This window comes from Scyliorhinus canicula, chromosome 6 (genome assembly GCF_902713615.1).
Source record: "Scyliorhinus canicula chromosome 6, sScyCan1.1, whole genome shotgun sequence".
Taxonomy (NCBI): Eukaryota; Metazoa; Chordata; class Chondrichthyes; order Carcharhiniformes; family Scyliorhinidae; genus Scyliorhinus; species Scyliorhinus canicula.
Genome location: NC_052151.1, coordinates 55,254,518 through 55,273,031, shown reverse-complemented (window position 1 = coordinate 55,273,031; position 18,514 = coordinate 55,254,518). Strand labels below are relative to the sequence as shown.

Below are 18,514 nucleotides of genomic sequence, written 5' to 3'. Positions count from 1 at the left end.
GCCCGGTCACATCCCAGGAATTCATATAAGAAATGTCTAGTCATTGAGGTTGCATAAATATTCAGGGACCAGGAAACCGCTGTTGGTTACAATCTTTACTGGATTTGAAGCCTTGTAAACATATTTGTCAAATCAGAGTACATAAATAGGCCTAGCTGGACAATAGGCTAAAAATGGACCTGTTGGTACTGTAACCATTACATCAAAGTTTTAAAAAATAAATTTAGATTACCCAATTCATTTTTTCCAATTAAGGGGCAATTTAGCGTGGCCATTCCACCTACCCTGCACATCTTTGGGTTGTGGGGGCGAAACCCACGCAAACACGGGGAGAATGTGCAAACTTCACAGTGACCCAGAGCCAGGATCGAACCTGGGACCTCGACACCGTGAGACTGCAGGGCTAACCCACTGCGCCACCATGCTGCCCTCCCATTACATCAAAGTTTAAGAAAAAAAAAAGCTCATAGCTGATTTGGTACAAATACGCAATTGGAATATTAAATCAATTTTATTTGCTATTTAAACCACATTTTCAAGTGAGCAACAAACAGTACATGGAACTGCAGAGAATCTCTCATCAATAGTAATTGTCATATACTTTGAAGCAAATTTGTATTATGTTTAGAATGCATGAGCTAGCCATAAATGTTTAAAGTTTTACTAAAGTTACAGCTCACACCATAACATTGTGATATCTAATATCTCAAAATTTCACTTGAATTGCCAGTTAGCTTCAACTTGCCCCTCAGTTTAAGTTGACTAGATCTACAATTTAATGCTCTTTTCTTCCTCTCCCCAAGGCATCAACGTAACACTAATTATCCAACAAACTCATCAAATTTGCCGATATCTAAATCATGTATTTTATGATTTTTGCACAATATTTCCAAATCGAATGAGATTTGTAGTGGAGAAGTTATAATATATACCTATTAGAGGACAAACAAATATACAGAGCATTCATGGTGAACCTTAGGCAGCTATTTAGGTAATAATGTACTTACATGTTCTTTTTATTTACATTTACAAATCAATTAGGTCCAACATATTAATAACAACTGCAATCATCTGATTATAGCTTAGAGTTAGATTCATCAAAATTTGCCTTTTTGTAAAATACAGATGTACTTGTATAATTAGCTTAGACCATGTGCCGTAGCTGTTTCTTCAGTTCAAAGAATTTACAGGTTATCATAATATGTGCAGGCAGCTGTGTAATGCACACCGACTTACTAATTGGGTTGCTGATTTTTTAAAAAATCATTATAAAGGCAGGGAAACCTCCATCTTTCACTCACCTCAAATTCTAATTGATTGACCAATTAAATTGAGGATTGCACAGGTTGAATTTTAGCCCAAAAGAATGGGGTCAAACTCTCTGGTAGCTGAATATGAATGAGTTTGGAGAGCCTCCATTCAGTTCCTGAACCTAGATAATGTAGGGGAACAAACCCAAAACTTAATTTGATAATCTCAGAGACCCAGAGATCATTAAGAAATCATACAGAAAGATCAGGCGATGTAATGGTGGCTGGCCTTCCAAGACTGGCGAAACATAGATGGAGCAATACTTTGCTTCCAATTTCTAAACCCGACATGGGAGTGCTTGATGAAAAGAAAAACATGTTTTTCCCATTATTTCAGGAAACATTGAATTTCCTATTCTAAAAAAAAAAATAGTGCTAAGTTCTTAGGGTGAACATCTCAGTCCCTTCCGTTGTGTTGTAACACAGCAGAGTCTTGTGTGCCATTGCTATTACAGTTGGATGGTAAATTACCATGGTGACACAAATAAGATCAGTGACAGCCACAAGACAGTTTTACATGGATGAGATCAATTTCTCATCACTACACATTCCAAGAGACATGTTGTCCAAACTCCCAGTCTTCGGATCGGCTATTCTCTTGCTTGATCCACATTTTTCAGAGGTATACATAATCGTATTTGCTACAAATTGTGACGGGATGACTTCATAAAAGCAGACACATCAAGATCATGGCCGTTGTTGCACTGTTCCCATAAAGTCTACAAAATGTTGGGAAAAGTGTGTTATTTTCCAGAGCATTGCTGTTTCAACATTGAAAATTGTTAAAATCTTATCTGTAACAATACAGGATTGAATGCGAATTCAATTATGCAGACCTTACTTTTCAGACAATGGAATATGCAACTGCGCAGACAGGTTGTAATAATATAATCTTTATTATTCTCACAAGTAAGCTTACATTAACACTGCAATGAAGTTACTGTGAAAATCTCCTAGTCACCACACTCCGGCGCCTGATCGGGTATACCGAGGGAGAATTCAGAATGTCCAATTCACCAAACAAGCACTTCTTTCAGTACTTGTGGGAGGAAACCGGGCAGAGTGGGGCAAGAATCCCTATAGTAAGTTCAGGAGATTTAAAAACAGCAGAATGTGTCCAGTCCTACAAGAAAGGAGGCACTGCTAGATCTGGTGCTTGACAATGGAGTGGGCCAAGCAGATAAAACTGCCAGTGGGAGAACATTTAGGGGACAGCGATCATTGTACCATAAGGTTTAGGATGACTATGGAAAAAGACAATGAATAATCCCAAGAAAGAATAATTACCAAGGCGAAAGCAAACCTCCATGAGGTAAAAACATATATTGGCCAAATAAATTGGAGCAAAAGGTTGGCAGGAAAAATGGTCACTTGAATATGGGCTACCATGAAGGTGGGGGGATTCGGGCAGTCAAGATATATTCCCTCTTAAGGGAAACGCAGAACAAAAGCCAGGGCTCCATGAAGGACAAAGGAGGTAGAAATTAAGATAAAAGAAGAAAAAGTATGCTTTTGACAAGATTCAATGGAAAATATAATTGAAAACCAAGCTGAATATAAAAGGTTCTGAGGGGAAGTGAAAAAGCAAATAAGAGAAGTAAAGACAGGTATTAAGAGAGACTGACAGCCAACATAAAAATGAAATGAAATGAAAATCGCTTAATGTCACTAGTAGGCTTCAAATGAAGTTACCGTGAAAAGCCCCTAGTCGCCACATTCCAGCGCCTGGTCAGGGAGGCTGGTACGGGAATTGAACCGTGCTGCTGGCCTGCCTTCATCTCCTTTAAAAGCCAGCTCTTTAGCTCTGGGCTAAACCAGCCCTTCAATAGTAATAATCACTTATTGTCACTCGTAGGCTTCAGTTAAATTACTGTGTAAAGCCTATAGTCGCCACAATCCAGCACCTGTCCAGGGAGGCTGGTACGGGAATTGAACCCACGCTGCTGGCTGTGTTCTGCATTACAAGCCAGCAATTTAGCCCACTGTGCTAAACCAGCCCCCATAAAACATAAAAACCGGAATCCCAAAGTCTTCTGTAGCTATATAAACAGTAAAAAGGTGGTAAAAGCAGTAGGGCCGATTAGGGACCAAAAGTGAGATTTACACACAGAGGTGGGGGACATGGCTAAGGTAATAAATAAATACTTTGCACCAAGAAAGATGCTACCCAGGTCACGGTGAAAGATGCTGAAATTCGATCACAAGGACTATTCAAAAATTGAGGAACAGGTATTGGATAGGCTGCCTATACCTACAGTGGACAAGGCACTGCATCTCGATGAGATGCATCCAAGCATACGAGGGAAGTGAGAGCGAAAGTTGCAGAGACATTGGGCATAATTTTTAAATCTTTCTTGGACACTCAGGGTCCAAAGTCCTTGATTAGAACCAACATCGCTGAATTTCCAATCTGACTTTGTAACTGAGCAGAGGCAGGAATTTCACTAAGGCAGTTAGTTGAGTCAGGGAGGGGGCAAAAAAAGAAGGATCAGGAATAAGAGATGATAAAATGCATCTTTAAGCTGACCACTAAGAAGCACAAGAATAGTCAAAAAGCACCATAACAGCCTGGAAGCACACTCCACAGCCAGGTCAATGCATGATCATGGGAAAATGTGGTTTATAGACATCACCAACACAAGGAGCAACACCTACAGGAGATTTTCCATTGAATGTTGTCCGGCAACAGGGAAACTGGAGAAAAAAATATCCAGATGAAATGGATGTTTCTGGAAAACGGTTCCTGTATTTCAAAGTAATTTTAAACACTTGTTACAGATAATATTTCTAAAGTCCAGCACCCTTGGGAGCAAGACATTTTTGGATATTTCTGGACAATATATGCTGCCTAGCCAATGGCACCTATGTCTCAGGAGAGGCAAACATATTGTACAACGTGTTGTTTTTTTTAAACCCGCCTTTAAGCATAGCTATTCCTATTTGAAGTCTGTGCAAGCATTTTTCAAGCAAACAAAATGCCACTGAGCTACGACTAAACAGAAAAGTGCTCTATTACAAAAATGTCCCAATTTTGGATATTTCTAGTTTTAAGACAGCTGGATTCTGGTTATTTTACTTGTATACAAATAAAGCAAGCTACTATTTACAGGAAAACAATGTTAGACATTTTGCAGCATTTCCTAATTTAGAAAAATGGGCATCTAACTAAAAAATAATCAACAATTCCAAAATATGAACTAATAATGAGGAAAGGACTTACTCTAGCTGCCCTTGTGATGCTGTTTGGAGAATTCAAAGCTACCAACTGGCTTAAGATGTGATGCATTTCTTTCTTGGATGTCTTGCTGGGTTCCACTGCTACACAAAATAAAGAATTATTCCATTGTTACGTCAACACACAAACTCAAGCAGTTCAGCCAGATACAGGAACATTGTCTTCAAAAAGTGGCACTCTCTTAGTTAAAATCTGATCCCAAATCAGCAGCCCTGTCCTATATTTTCTCCCCAGTCATTATGAAACTTGCAAGTTCACATTAAAATAAATCCGTTGGAACATTTCACACTCACACACAAAAGGATAGAGATTCGCATTTTGTTTTACATTCAATGGCCAACTAACGTTTCAATAACTTTTTCCGCAATGAATTTTCAGAAAGATTTTTAAATTCCATGTTCTGCTGCAAAGCTCAACTTCCCCTTCTTTCCCCATGGAGATAAATTTCATATCTTTTTTAAAAGAATGATGTTAGTGCCTTTATACAATTCTTTGGAGGAAAGAATTCCAATCTGGATAGCCTATTAAGAACAAAGGATTAAAAGTACACAGGAAAGACCTCCTCGTCCATCTAACCCCTCCTCTGCAACTGATGCTTTATGCACAATACATGCATTCACCACACACCCAGAATCCTGTGATCTGGAAAACGTAAACAACATATTTTTTGCAATGTTGATTGAGATAAATACTAAGTGGAAGAGGAAGCCTGATAGAGGCATACAAAATCATAAGGGGCCTAGACAGAGTAGATACGGAAAAACAGTTTCCATTGGTTGAAGGATCGAGATCACGAGGGCACAGATTGAAGGAGATTGGCATGAGAAGCAATGGAGTTAGAATGAAAAGAGTTTTCACGCAGCGAGTGGCTGGAATCTGGAATGCACTGCCTGAGTTTATTGGAGGCAGGTTTAACTGAGGCATTGAATTATGATCTGACAAGGAAGAATGTGCAAAACTACAGGCAGAGGCCAGGGAGTAAGTGACACAAGGTATTCTGCTCCTTTGAAGAGCCAGCTCAGATATGATGGATTGAATGCCTTCCTTCTATGCTGTATCCATTCTGTGGAATAATGTCATGCTTTTTCATGAAATAGTGCCATGGGATCTTTTATGTCTATGAGGGTGCAAACAGAGCCTGGGTTCAATGTCTCATTTTAAAGGGCCGTGATTGCAACAGTTCAGTACTACATACGAATTAGGACATTCTGCTCTTGAGCCTGTTCCACCTTTCAACAAGATCATGGCTGATCTGATTCTGTACTCGACTTCACATTCCGCCTAACCTCAATAACCTAGGACTGCCTAGTTAGTGAAGAATCCATCGACTACTGTAGAACAAGGATAGGGAATCTAATATATGGGCAGTCAGGAGGTAGGGCGAGGGGGAAGTCGTGTATGGTATTGTGATGCTGTTGCGTATGTCGGTCCGCTCTGTTGTTTAGAATGTTTAAATGTTAAAATTATAAATGCTTCAATAAAATGTTTTCTGGACAAATAAAAGAATCCATCGACCATTGCTTTAAAATATACGCATGCCCTGCCTCCTCTGCTCTCCAGCCAAAGACTTATGACTCAACAAAATGTTTTCTTTAATAGGAGACCTTATTTTTAAACAGCATCCCTTAGTTTTCAGCTCTCACAAACATTAACCCTGCCAAGTCCTCAGGAGCTTGTATGTTTTAATAAGATCACCTCTAACTCCAAAAGATACAGGGTTATCTTCCCCAATCTTTCCTCCTGCAGATTCTCACAAATTTTGGTTCATCAGGCAATTGAAACCGTACAATAATGTGGTTACAATTACCTAGGTGCTTTCCCACATAGAACCCAAACCAATTTAGGTTGCCCCTTTAACACTAGATTTATTCTATGATTGCTTCAGCTTATCTTTGAAACATTGACGTGTAAAAACTTGCAACAAGATGCAAAAATCTTGGACTGTAAGATTTGAAGATTCCTAGGTGCAGTTGTTTGGCCTTTAATGCCTACTCTGCACCCACCCATAATTTTTCCTATAGCCCTGCATATTTATTCAATTTCAAGAATACATCTAATTTTCTTTTGAAAGTTACTACTGAATCGGCTTCCACCACCCTTTTAGACAATGCATTTCAAACCATAACACATGTTCTGTAAAAAAAGATGTTTCTTTGTCAATGATCTTTAATTGGTATCCTCTGCTCACTGAGTTAAAAGTGGAATTCATTAGAACGTCAATGCAAAGTTAAATGACCTACCGGATTGTTGCTGCAAATGGAGATGTATGTAGGGATGATCAAGCAGTGCAACGATAGATATCCTTTCCTTTGGATTCCTTATTAAGCATTTCTATTGACATAAAACTTAACTCGTAATAGAACAAGGGATCACATCACAAGATATTTAGTTATATTAAGCACTTCAACTTCAGGTAAAAATTATAACATCAAATGTCAGCCTCAATTTTCTTGCCATTTCAAATCTTATATAATGACTGAAAGTAATCGCTTCATTATTTTTACATTCTCAATTAATTAAATTACACTGTTTAAGTGTGGACTTTTATTGAACCATTCAGAAGAGTACTTGTATTAAACATGGTGTCACAATCACTTTCTTTTTTCTCTCCTGTGAACAGATACAAGACTGGTAACTGCATCTTAGAACCATAACATTTTGGAGAATAGAAGGAAGCTATTTGGTCCATTGCTTATAGTGCTTGTTCTTTGATAGACAGATTTACAACTAAACCCACTGACCCATGGAATTCCTTTAACTCGTGTCCACTCCTGCTTCAAATATGCATCCACTTTTCCCTTAAAAGGTGCAATGACCTCTGCTTTAACTCCTCCCAGTGGCAAATCATTCCATGCTTCAAAAACACATTGCATGAAGATATGCTTCCTAACCTACCTCCTGACATCAGTAACAATTTTAAATGGAGTTGTGAAAATAGTCTTTGCCGGTTCACAAAGCAAATACCTTCAATGTTAAAATCTCTTGTGCTTCCTTAGTCTCTTCTACTTCGGTGAAAAGTCTCACTAGCACAAGTATCTCCTCATAAACCTCAGCTATTCATCGCGAGGGCCTTCATGGGAACTCTATACTGTAAGCGCTCCATTACTATGGAACTCCTTTCAATAAAGAGGAACAAATAACTAAAAACACCCTCAATTGCCTAGTGTAGGAAATAAGGAGTAAGACAACTGAGAAGACACATTAAATTAGAACAATTGTCCATGTGTACTCATTTGAGTATTTTGAATGCACATAGTCTTCTTGCAGGAGACACATTTGCAAATTAGGGAGGACGACAGACGGAGGAAAGGGTGGGAGGTGTTCCACTCAAGTTTTGATTTAAGGTCGAGACGAGTTGCGATCATAATCAATAAGAGGATGGCATTTACGGAAATTAGAATTTTGAAAGACTCTTGTGGGGGGGGGGGGGGGAGAAAGAGAGAGAGAGAGAGATATGTTGTGGTGAGTGGGGTGCTGGCTGTGTACCAGTGAATATTTATGCACCAAATTAAGACAGCGCAGATTTTATTATAAGGGTGTTGGCAGCCATCCCTGATCAGGACTCACCAGTTGATTATGGGGAAAAATTTCAATTGTGTACCAGACCAGAGGATGGACAGGTCAAGTCCCAAGACTCTGGTTACTTTTGGAATGGCAAGAGAGTTACATGAGAAGTTTTCCTCCTTCTCTCACATGCATCGGGTCTACTCCAGAATATATTTTTTTCATAGCGGGAAAAGCGTTATTCCCGGGGGTGGTGGGAGCTGGGTACTCAGCAATTGCTATATCGGACCATGCTCCACACTATGTGGATATGCGATTAGTGACGGGCCAAGCCCAGCGGCCACCGTGGAGGTTTGACACGTCACTCCCAGCAGATAAAAAGGGTGGCTTCCGCTAGAAGGAATCACAGATTCCAACTAGAATGAGGTCTCGGGTTCCACGTTCTGGGAAGCGTTGAAGGCATTGACCAGGGGAGAAATAATATCACACAAGGCCCACAAGGTTAAGACTGGCAGGGCTGAAAGGCAGAGGTTGGTAAACTTAATCTTGGAGGTGGATCAGCAGTCTTCCAGAGCCCCTGCAGCAGAGTTGCTGGCAGAGAGAAAGATTGGCTCACCAATTGAGACGCAAGGCAGCCCCACAGGAAATAGCTCAGGTTAAAGATGAGGGTGGGGGAGGGGGGGGGGGGGAGCTGGTTACAGCCTGGACAAGATTAATGGAGCTTTTAAAAAAATAAATCGTGGGCTACACAAGTCTGAACCACTGGAGGATGGCTCAGAGATGGAGCTATTTATGGGCAGATTGGACTTCCCGGTGGTAGAAAAGGGTGAAGAGGGTGGGACTGGAGGCACCGTTGGGGTTGGAGGACGTTATAGACTGTATTGGTTCGGTGCAATTGGGAAAGCACCGTGGCCGGATCGTTTTCCGGTCAGGGAAACGGTATTTGGGGGAGGCAAGGGTGACGGTGAGGAACGTAGAATGCCCCTTTACATGAAGGTTTTGTTGTTGTGCGTTTCTGATCCTCTAGGATGAGAGAGAAATTATAGAACTGTTGAAAAAATATGTGGATCCTTTTCAAGGTATAGATTGAATATGAGCAGGAACGAGATGCTCCAGGTAAATTCCCTGGGGAGGACGACAGATCCGGGGAGTAGGGGATTTAGGGTTGTCGCTGTTTTTTTATTTTGTTAAAATAAAAATGACAAACTATTTGCATGATAGATTGTTAAATCTTTGTAGATAAGAATTTAATACTGTTTGGAATAAAATATACAATTTTAAAAAAATTGCCCACATGTAGGATAATCACCAATGTTTGATTGGCCTGTATCCACCTTGTAAGTAATCGTCGAAAATTGCAACAGAAAAATTTGCAACTGGAGTACTCAGACAGGTACTTCAGTCCACCAACTGGTAGCTGTGCGATGCAATCTCAAATCTCTTTTCCCTCCAACTTCAATTGCCATGTTGCTTTTCATTTGATGGGAAGGCAAATTTGATTTTATTTCTAAAACTAAAATTTATAGTTTAGTGAATTTTTATATTTACTTTTTACAGCCACCAGCTGTCCTTCTCAAAACCACAAGTTAATCTCTCCCAGCATTCTATTGAGCTGCCAGACTGCTCCCCACTTCTCTGCTGTTGTTTCTAACACCTGCAGCCTGCACCTTCATAGTGCTAGCCTCCAGGTCTGAGATCTGCTCCCACTCCACGTGACCCTCCACCTATCCCAACTTCCCACACATCAAATCCTTTTGGAACTCGTGGCTTAACTTCATGGCCTCTAACCCAGTAGACTCCAAAGCAGCCCTTTGGACATCAATAATCCTTCTATGGATATGATCCAATTTCTTTAAGCCCCACACAAAAAATTATTCCTAGGTCTTTAGTGGAAACCAGATTTGGAGCACTCCAATGGCTATCCTGTGGAGAAAATCCAACCCTCGCAGTGCATTTCAAAATGCAGTTTTCAAGGGAAAACCAAATTTATATTTTCACTTGCATCGTGGAGGGTGGGGATCAGGCCATTCAAACCTTGATGCTTATCCGCCACATGAACAATAGTTCTAATTCAGTGTGCCTTCTGTTATCTAATTCCCTACTTCCTAAACAAGGCAATTGAATGCTTTTAGTCATTTGTTCCTCTTTATTGGAAGGACTTTCACAGTAGTGCTTACAGCATAGATTTCCCATGAAGATTGTGAGGCTCTCTTTCAGGGCTCACCCACGAGAGAAGTTATTAATACAAAGTAGTTTAAAATAACAGCCTTCCCAAAATCTGCAGCTGTGACAAATTTTCTCTTTCCATCTTGGGGAATCAGGTTGGTTGGACACACTCACATGCATTCAAGATGGGGTTGGTCTTGTGGTGAATTAGTAACATCCCCATCATTGGGCTAGAAGCTTCGGATTCAAGTGTCACTTCAGGACTTAATGGCCATGGAAGGCTTGTTCATAATGTGTCCAAATGGCTGATTAACAACCGGTGAATCGCTCCAAAACGCCTGGTGGTAGGCCAGAATAGGCGTGGTTCCTGGTTAGCCATACTGCAGAATGCAATGGCAAACCACTGCGGTACATTGCCAAGCATAATCATGGATCAAGCCAATGAAAATCCATGGCAGTCAACACACTTTGTAAAATCTTTATTCATTCACAAAATGTGGCTTCGCTGGCAAGGGCAGCATTTGTTGACCACCCCTAATTGTCCTAATGGCTTACTAAGCAATTTCAGGACAGTTAAGAGTCAACCATATTGCTGAGGTTCTGGAGTCACATGTAGACCAGATCAGGTTAGGATGGCAGATTTACTTCCCTAAAGGACATTAGTGAACCTGATGGGTTTTAACAATTGATGATAGTTTAATTGTCGCCATTACTGAGACTATCTTTTTAAATCCAGATTTTATTCATTAAATTTTAATTCCAGCAGCTGTCATGGGTGGGGTTTGTACCCATGCCCCCAGGCTATTAATCTGGAGCTCTGGATTACTAAATGAGTTAACATGACACTATGCCAGCAGGAACTCACCAAGGCTCCTTAGGCGGCGGCTTCCAAACCCACGGCCACTGTCACCTAGAAGGACAAGGACAACAGATGCAAGGGAACATTACCACTCGGAAGTTCCCCTCCAAGTCACTCACCATCCTGGCTTGGAAATATATTGCCGTTACTTCACTGTCGCTGGATCAATATCCTGGAACTTCCTCCCAAATAGCACAATGGGTGTACCTATACTACATGGACTGCAGCGGTCCAAGAAAGTAACTCACCACCACCGTCTCAAAAGCAATTAGGGATGGGCAACAAATGCTGACCTAGCCAGCGAAGCCACATCTCGTAAAAATGATTTTTTTTTAAAAATCCCTTATGAGGATGGGGAGGATTTCAAGATGAGAATTTAAAACAAGTTCTGTTCTATATGATTTGTTTGACAGAATATTGCATACCTTCAGCACATCAAGGAGATCTTTTTCTGCAATAGCAGGGAACTGTATTTCGTAGTTTAGGTCTGTAATAGCCTGTAATTTGCTGATATGGTTTGTAAGGTGCTGAAACGGAGTCTTCCCGTAGGTCATGTAGTATAAGATACAGCCAAGGGACCACACATCACTCTTTGGGCTTATCTGTAATGTAGAGCACAATGCAATTCCATGGATATACCTTTTAGCATGGCACTGATCATGGTGGAATAGATCTAGATAATAAGCCATTAAACATTCTCTTAATGTGTGTGAAAAATGCTATGAGCTAAAATGATCAGCACTTTTTAAATTAGCATTTTCGTTTTACTTCCAAGGAGTGGTCAAAGATGATATATGTGTAGCAAAAAGCAAATGGTGCAATATCTGTATGCTATAGATTTTATAATTTAAATCACAGACTTATACTTCAGAAAGTGGCATTGGCATGGCCAGAAGAATCATGTAAGCTCTGAGCTATCTATCTCAAAAACAACCCAACAGCGATTTCCATGCTACATTCTGAGCTAACTTTGTTTCTCCCTCCATAGATGGTCCCTGGTCTGCTGATGAAATGAAAAATGAAAATCGCTTATTGTCACGAGTAGGCTTCAATGAAGTTACTGTGAAAAGCCCCTAGTCCCCACATTCCGGCACCTGTCCGGGGAGGCTGGTATGGGAATCGAACCGTGCTGCTGGCCTGCTTTAAAAGCCAACGATTTAACCGAGTGAGCTAAACCAGCCCCTGTGAGCTAAACCAGCCCCTGATCCATCAATGATGGTCCATCATTTTCTGCTTTTACTTTAATTACTTTACCTGTCAGCAAACAAGTTATGCTGCACAGATTTAAGTCATCATTTTTATCTTGCCGAGGCATGACATGCTGAGAGCCACTTTCTCAGAACAAGTAAAGATAACATTTGAACGAGTTAAAAGTTGAGAATATGCTGGAAAATGTAACGAGATGCATCAGTTGGGAGTTAGATCCCAGTTGAGAACTTCTTCAGGGCTTATCCCACTTTGATGCAGTAATTTTGACAGAGGAGAAAAATACCCAATATTGGCACTTAATATTTAATTGCATAAAAGGACTAGCTAAACTGAGTTATCCTCTATTTTGGTAGCAATGAGAACAGTCTTGAACATTGACTTCAGTGCAGTGGGGTTGCTGGGATTTAGTACAATAGTGAAGGAGACAATTTGGTTTCATATCACTCTGGAAGGAAACCTAGGGTGCAGCAGAACTGGGGTGGCTGGGATATGGAAAATGAGGTGCGGCTCGTGGGTGGATTTTTATCTCGTCAATATCAAGAAGAGGGCTACAGCACTGGCCTAGTTACACAACATGGGTTTGGAGCATCACGAATCAAGCGGTCTGGTCTGTAGCTTTGCACGAGATACCTGCAAAGCTCAAATTTGCCCAAGCAGTCATCTGGGAGAAAAGTCATCTTGATCAAGACAGTAAACATGTAGTGGCAGACATTTAAGGAAATAATTCATGACTCAGCAAAAATACATCCCAGTAAGGAGGAAAGATTCTAAGAGAGGGTTAAACCAACCATGGCTAACCAAGAAAGTTAAGGACAGTATTAAATTGAAAGAAAAAACATACAAGGAGGCAAAAGTCAGTAAGAGCCCTGAAGATTGGGATAAAATGCAGAATCCCGCAAAGGAGTACTAAAAAGATAATAAAGAGATAAAATAAACTAAGGGGGCAAACTAGCAAGGAATATAAAAACTGAATGGCTTCTTTAAATATATAAAGAGGAAGAGAGAGAGAGGTCAAAATGAACATAGGATCCTAAGAGAACGAATCGGAGGAGATAGTTATGGGGAATAAGGAAATAGAGGAGTTAAATGGATATTTTGCAGCATTCTTTACGGTGGAAGATACTTCAAACATCCCATTTATACAAAAGAATATGGGGAGCAATTAATTTCCATCACCATCATTGGAGCAGTATTAGACAAACAAATGGGACTAAAGGAAGATATGTCTCCTGGCCCTGATGACTTGCATCTTAGGATCCCAAAAGAAGTAGCTATAGAGACAGCGGTTGGTTGCAATTTTACAAAAATCCTTGGATTCTGGAGAAGTACTGGGGGATTGGAAACCTCCAACTTTTCAAAAAAAGGGAGGGAGGCAAAAAGTTGGCCGATTAGCCTAACATCTATTGTTGAAAAAGATGTTCGAATGCATCAAGTAATAGCAGCAATTTCAAAAATCATAATCTAATAAAACAGAGTCAGCATGGCTTCATGGAAGGGACAGAGTGTATGACTAATTTATTAAGAGTTTATGAGGAAGTCTGAACCAGAGTGGACAGAGGGAAGATAGTATGTATTGTATTTGAACTTCCAGAAGGCGTTCAACAAGGATCTCACAAAAGGTTAAGTCATAAAATAAGAGCCCATGGTGTAAGATAATATATATTTTTTTAAAATTTAGATTACCCAATTATGTTTTTCAATTAAGGGGCAATTTAGTGTGTCCAATCCACCTACTCTGCACATTTTTGGGCTGTGGGGGCAAAACAAACCCACACAGACACGGGGAGAATGTGCAAACTCCACACGGATAGTGACCCAGAGCCAGGATCGAACGTGGGATCTCAGCGCCGTGAGGCAGCTGTGCTAACCACTAGGCCACCTTGCTGCCCAAGAGGTAATATATTGACATAGATAGAGAATTGGCTAATGGGCTGGAAACAGTGAGTGGGGATAAGGGATTCCCTTTCAGGTTGGCGACCTGTAACCAATGGGGTTTCTCAAGGATCAGTGCTGGGACTGCAACGGTTTACGATATATATTAATGACTTGGAAGATGGAAGTGAATGTGCTGTAGCCAAATTTGCAGACGATACAAAAAATAAGTGGAAAGGCAAGTTGTGAGATGGATACAGTTTGCAAAGAGATATTGATAGATTAAGTGGGCAAAAAGTTGGTAAACTGAGTATGACATGGGAAAATGTGAAGTTGTGTATTTTAAAAGGGAGAACAAAAGAGCAGAGTATTATTTAAATGGAGAAAAATTGTAGAAAGCTGCAACACAAAGGGACTTGGGGGTACTTGTGCATGAAACACAGAATGCTAGCACACAGGTGCAGCAGGTAATCAGGAAGGCTAATGGAATGTTGGCCCTTATTTCAAGGGGGTTGGAGTTTAAGAGTAGGGAAGTCTTGTTGCTACTGTTCAAGGAAGTGGTGCAACCACATCTGGAGTACTGAGAGCAGTTTTGGTCCCATTATTTAAGGAAATATATTATTTCATTGGAGGCAGTTCAGAAAAGATTCACCAGAATGATCCCCTGTATGGAGGGATTGTCTTATGAGCAAAGGTTAAACAGGTTGGGATTCTACTCATTGGAAGTTAGAAGAATGAGAGGTGATCTCATTGAAACATCTAGGATTCTTAAAGGGCCGACAGGGTAAATGCTGAGAGGATGTTTCCCCTCATGGGAGAGTCTAGGACCAAAGGGCATTGTCTCAGAATAAAGGGGTGCTTATTTAAGACCAAGGTGAGGAGGACTTTCTTCTCTCAGAGGGCCAAGTCTTTGCAATTCCTTGCCACAAAGAGCTGTGGGGGCAGAATCCTGAGATAGATAGATTCTATGGCCCACTCCTGTTCCTACTTTTTATGGTCTTTATAATACTCAGAAATAAATAGCGAGGGGTGCACATTGCAAAACAGTTGTGTTGACTAATCGACAGGGGACCCACTCATTAGATTACTGCTTTATCAGTCATCATAAAAATCTACCTCAATATTTTGCAATTAGTTCCTGGATGTGCACTTTTAATCATCGGTCAGTCATTCACTGTTTATTGTTCGATATCAGGGAAATGGAAACATTATAAGCGGCATCAACAAATACAGGTGATAATTGTAAATGAGGTTTTATTAATTCACAAAGTAGGATAAAGCAAGGTAATATGCCTCTCAGCCTAAAAACTGTTTTGAAACCTGAAGCTGCAGAAGCTTTAGAAGGTGTGATCAGTACAAATTTATCAGTTAATTTAGCTAAATGTTTAAGATACACCGTGGGAAAATGACATTACACATTGCTATACAGCAGGAATACACTTTGTCCAAGTCAAGGTGACATGCTTTTTGGAGATGCTGAAATCCTCAATTAAACATTTGAAAGATGTTGTAAGATATAAAATAACAATGCAATTGTAAGATGTTATTTTCCAGAATTTTAACAATATTTTACATTTTAGAAATTAAGTTGAGGAAATAGGGCAGACTCAAAAAAAAACGTATTTGATTGGCTCAAAAGTGAGTGAAGCATTTATATCGGATTTTTCATATAAATGCTTATATAATAAATTATAAACGCTGACACAAAATTAACACGTTACATAAGAAAGCCAAACAAAGCAGTTTTAATATACTAGTTGCCATGGGGAGTTGGAAGCTAAAGAGGGAAATGGTCGGTGAGTAAATGAAGTTGGCCTGCATCAGCAAGGGACTGAGGTTTAGCTAGAGTGATAAAATAATTTGAAAGAACAAGTGGACTGTTTTCCAAACAATTAAAATAGATGTTTTTGCACGTCTATTTTGCACAGCATTGTTCACAGTAAGTCATAGAATACAACTTGTGTATTGTGGGTTTCTGATATTAGTGCTGCTGACCATTGATTTCCCTCTGCTGGCTGTATGTTTATGCTCTTATGGTTTATTTTTTTCTCTCCTCCTGTCTATTGTTATTCTGCTTTCTATCCCTCAATTGTTGATGGGCAGAGTGGGCATGGGGGAGAATTGAGCTTGATGGCGGGTGGAGGAATCAGCCGGAGCTGTGGGAAGGTTTGAGCAATAGCCCCCCCCCCAAAACCTTCCAATAACACATGTGCTCTAGATGTCTATTTCTTATTTCTGCTTAGGGAGACTAGCTGATGCACAAGCACTACGACTGTCCATCTGCTCACTCCACTTCCATTGGAACTAAATACCTTTCTTTGTTAACCATCCACTGTTACCAGCCACCAAGTTCATCATCCACCGTTACTTGCCCCTTTTCTTCAATGTCCCTGTCCCTTCTATTTTCCTACTCCTTGTACCATTAATTTCCTCTATATGTTTACTTCCTATTGCCCACTAATTGCCCTTCATACTAAAATGTTGTATTTGTTTTGTGCCTAAACATGTGGTTACAAAAGTCCGAATCCTCGTTATTGCTGCCCTCTGTCCTCCATACACCACCATGACAGATTGCTCGCGTGGCCTTTTCCTGGTGCATCCTTATTTCACCAGCTTCATTAGTTATTCTTTTTCTGGTAAACCAGCAGTTCAATCCTCAAAACATGTGGGGCGGGATTCTCCAAACCCCCTGCCGGGTCAGAGTGTCCCTGGGCAGGGGGGGGGGAAGAAAGAGAGAATCCCGCCCTGACGCCGGATGCCATATTCTCACCGGTGTTCAGGCGGGATTTATGCCGCGCTGGTTGGAGGACGTAGGCAGCGGACCCCCCCCCCCCCCAACCATGGCAATTCCCGGGCCCCGATGGGCCGAGCGGCCTTCGTTCCATGGCCAATCCCGCCAGCGTGAAATGGACAACATGGTCCATCACGGCGGGACCTGGCTTGTAGGCTGGCTAGGTGAGTCCTCGGTGGGGTGAGGGGATTCGGTTCCAGGGGCGGGGGGCACGGTGGCCTGGTCTGCGATCGGGGCCCACCGATGTGCGGATGGGCCTGCGCGGTGGGGGCACTCTTTCCTTCCGCACCGGCCCCTGTAGGGCTCCGCCATTGCCGGCGCGAAGAAGAACACCCCCTGCGCATGCGCAGGAAACACACCGGCTGGTCTGTGCATGCGCGGACCAACATCGGCGGTTCTGCGCATGCGCCAACGTGCGCCGGCGGTTGGCGTGGCGCCAACCCCTCCGGCGCCAGTCTAGCCCCCGGAGGTGCGGAGGATTCCGCAACGTCCGGTTTGCCCAACGCCAGAGTGGTTTGCGGCGTTCTTGTTGCCGGGTCATCCGGCCAGTTGCGGGAGAATCCCGCCCCTGATTCTTGTATGAGTCGCACCTGCAACTACAATTCAGCAAAATTTGATACATGCACAGAATCTATTTTAATATGTACCATACTGGAAGCATGGTTCTTACCTTGGACTTTGATCGGTTTTCACCATTCGAAAATGTATCTTTAATAGTCTCAGGTGCCATGAAATTTAGTGTGCCAACCTGAGGAAATAATGTGAGCATTCAGATTTATACTCTGATAAAGTTGAAAAATTATCCGCACATTTCTATCAAAATCAGAAAGTGACTTCTTCACAGCTTAGGAATTCCTTCACATAGTACTGTCCTTTTAAAAGTGAACTGTATTCATGAATATTTACTAACCTTGCTTTGGGGCGGCACGGTGGAACAGTAGTTAGCACTGCTGCCTCACAGCGCCAGGATCCCAGGTTCAATTCCGGCCTCGAGTGACTGTGTGGAGTTTGCACTTTCTCACCGTGTCTGCATGGGTTTCCTCCGGGTGCTCCGGTTTCCTCCCACAGTTCCAAGATGTGCAGGTTAGGTGAATTGGTCATGCTAAATTGCCCCTTAGTGTCCAAAAAAGGTTGGGTCCGGTTATTGGGTTACATGGATGGGGTGGAGGTGCGATGGTGTCATTCGTGCCGGAATCCCCAGTGATCCCCCTCTTGCCTAAATTTACATAGCAAGGGACATTGAATCGCTTCTGCGTGAAACAGAAGCAATTTAGCTCCTGTGGGAGAACATAGTCTCCCGAACGGAAAATCCAACCCAGATTGTTTGTTTTGGTAAAAAGAACTTATAGCACTAAAACATCCAATGCATGCATTGTAAAAATCTGTAATAAATCAAAACAGTACAAATGGTGCTTCATTCCAGACCAGGTTGACCAAAAGGGAACTTTGTACCTAGTTACTTCGGTGACTGAAAACCATTTAAAAAAAAAAAGCAGACCATGCAAGAATTTTAAATGAGTGAAGAAACTTACTAGCTTGTTCAGGGAGCTGTTGGATTGACTTGGTGG

The 18,514-nt window shown here is 41.4% G+C and overlaps 1 protein-coding gene across 2 annotated transcripts in view; it reads right to left on the bottom strand.

Moving 5' to 3' along the window:
- Positions 1-492: 492 nt before the first annotated feature.
- ttk (ttk protein kinase) overlaps positions 493-18,514 on the bottom strand; it is a 72,928-nt gene continuing 54,906 nt past the window's right edge. The window contains exons 18-22 of one of the 2 annotated variants that reach the window (XM_038799318.1): positions 17,617-17,694; positions 11,500-11,676; positions 6,786-6,876; positions 4,531-4,628; positions 493-2,029 (exon numbers count right to left, since the gene is read on the bottom strand). In XM_038799318.1, coding sequence (XP_038655246.1) covers positions 1,952-2,029; positions 4,531-4,628; positions 6,786-6,876; positions 11,500-11,676; positions 17,617-17,694 — 522 coding nt within the window. In that variant the 3' untranslated portion in view covers positions 493-1,951. The remainder of the gene's footprint in view (positions 2,030-4,530; positions 4,629-6,785; positions 6,877-11,499; positions 11,677-17,616; positions 17,695-18,514) is intronic. The other variant, XM_038799319.1, reaches the window with a different exon arrangement.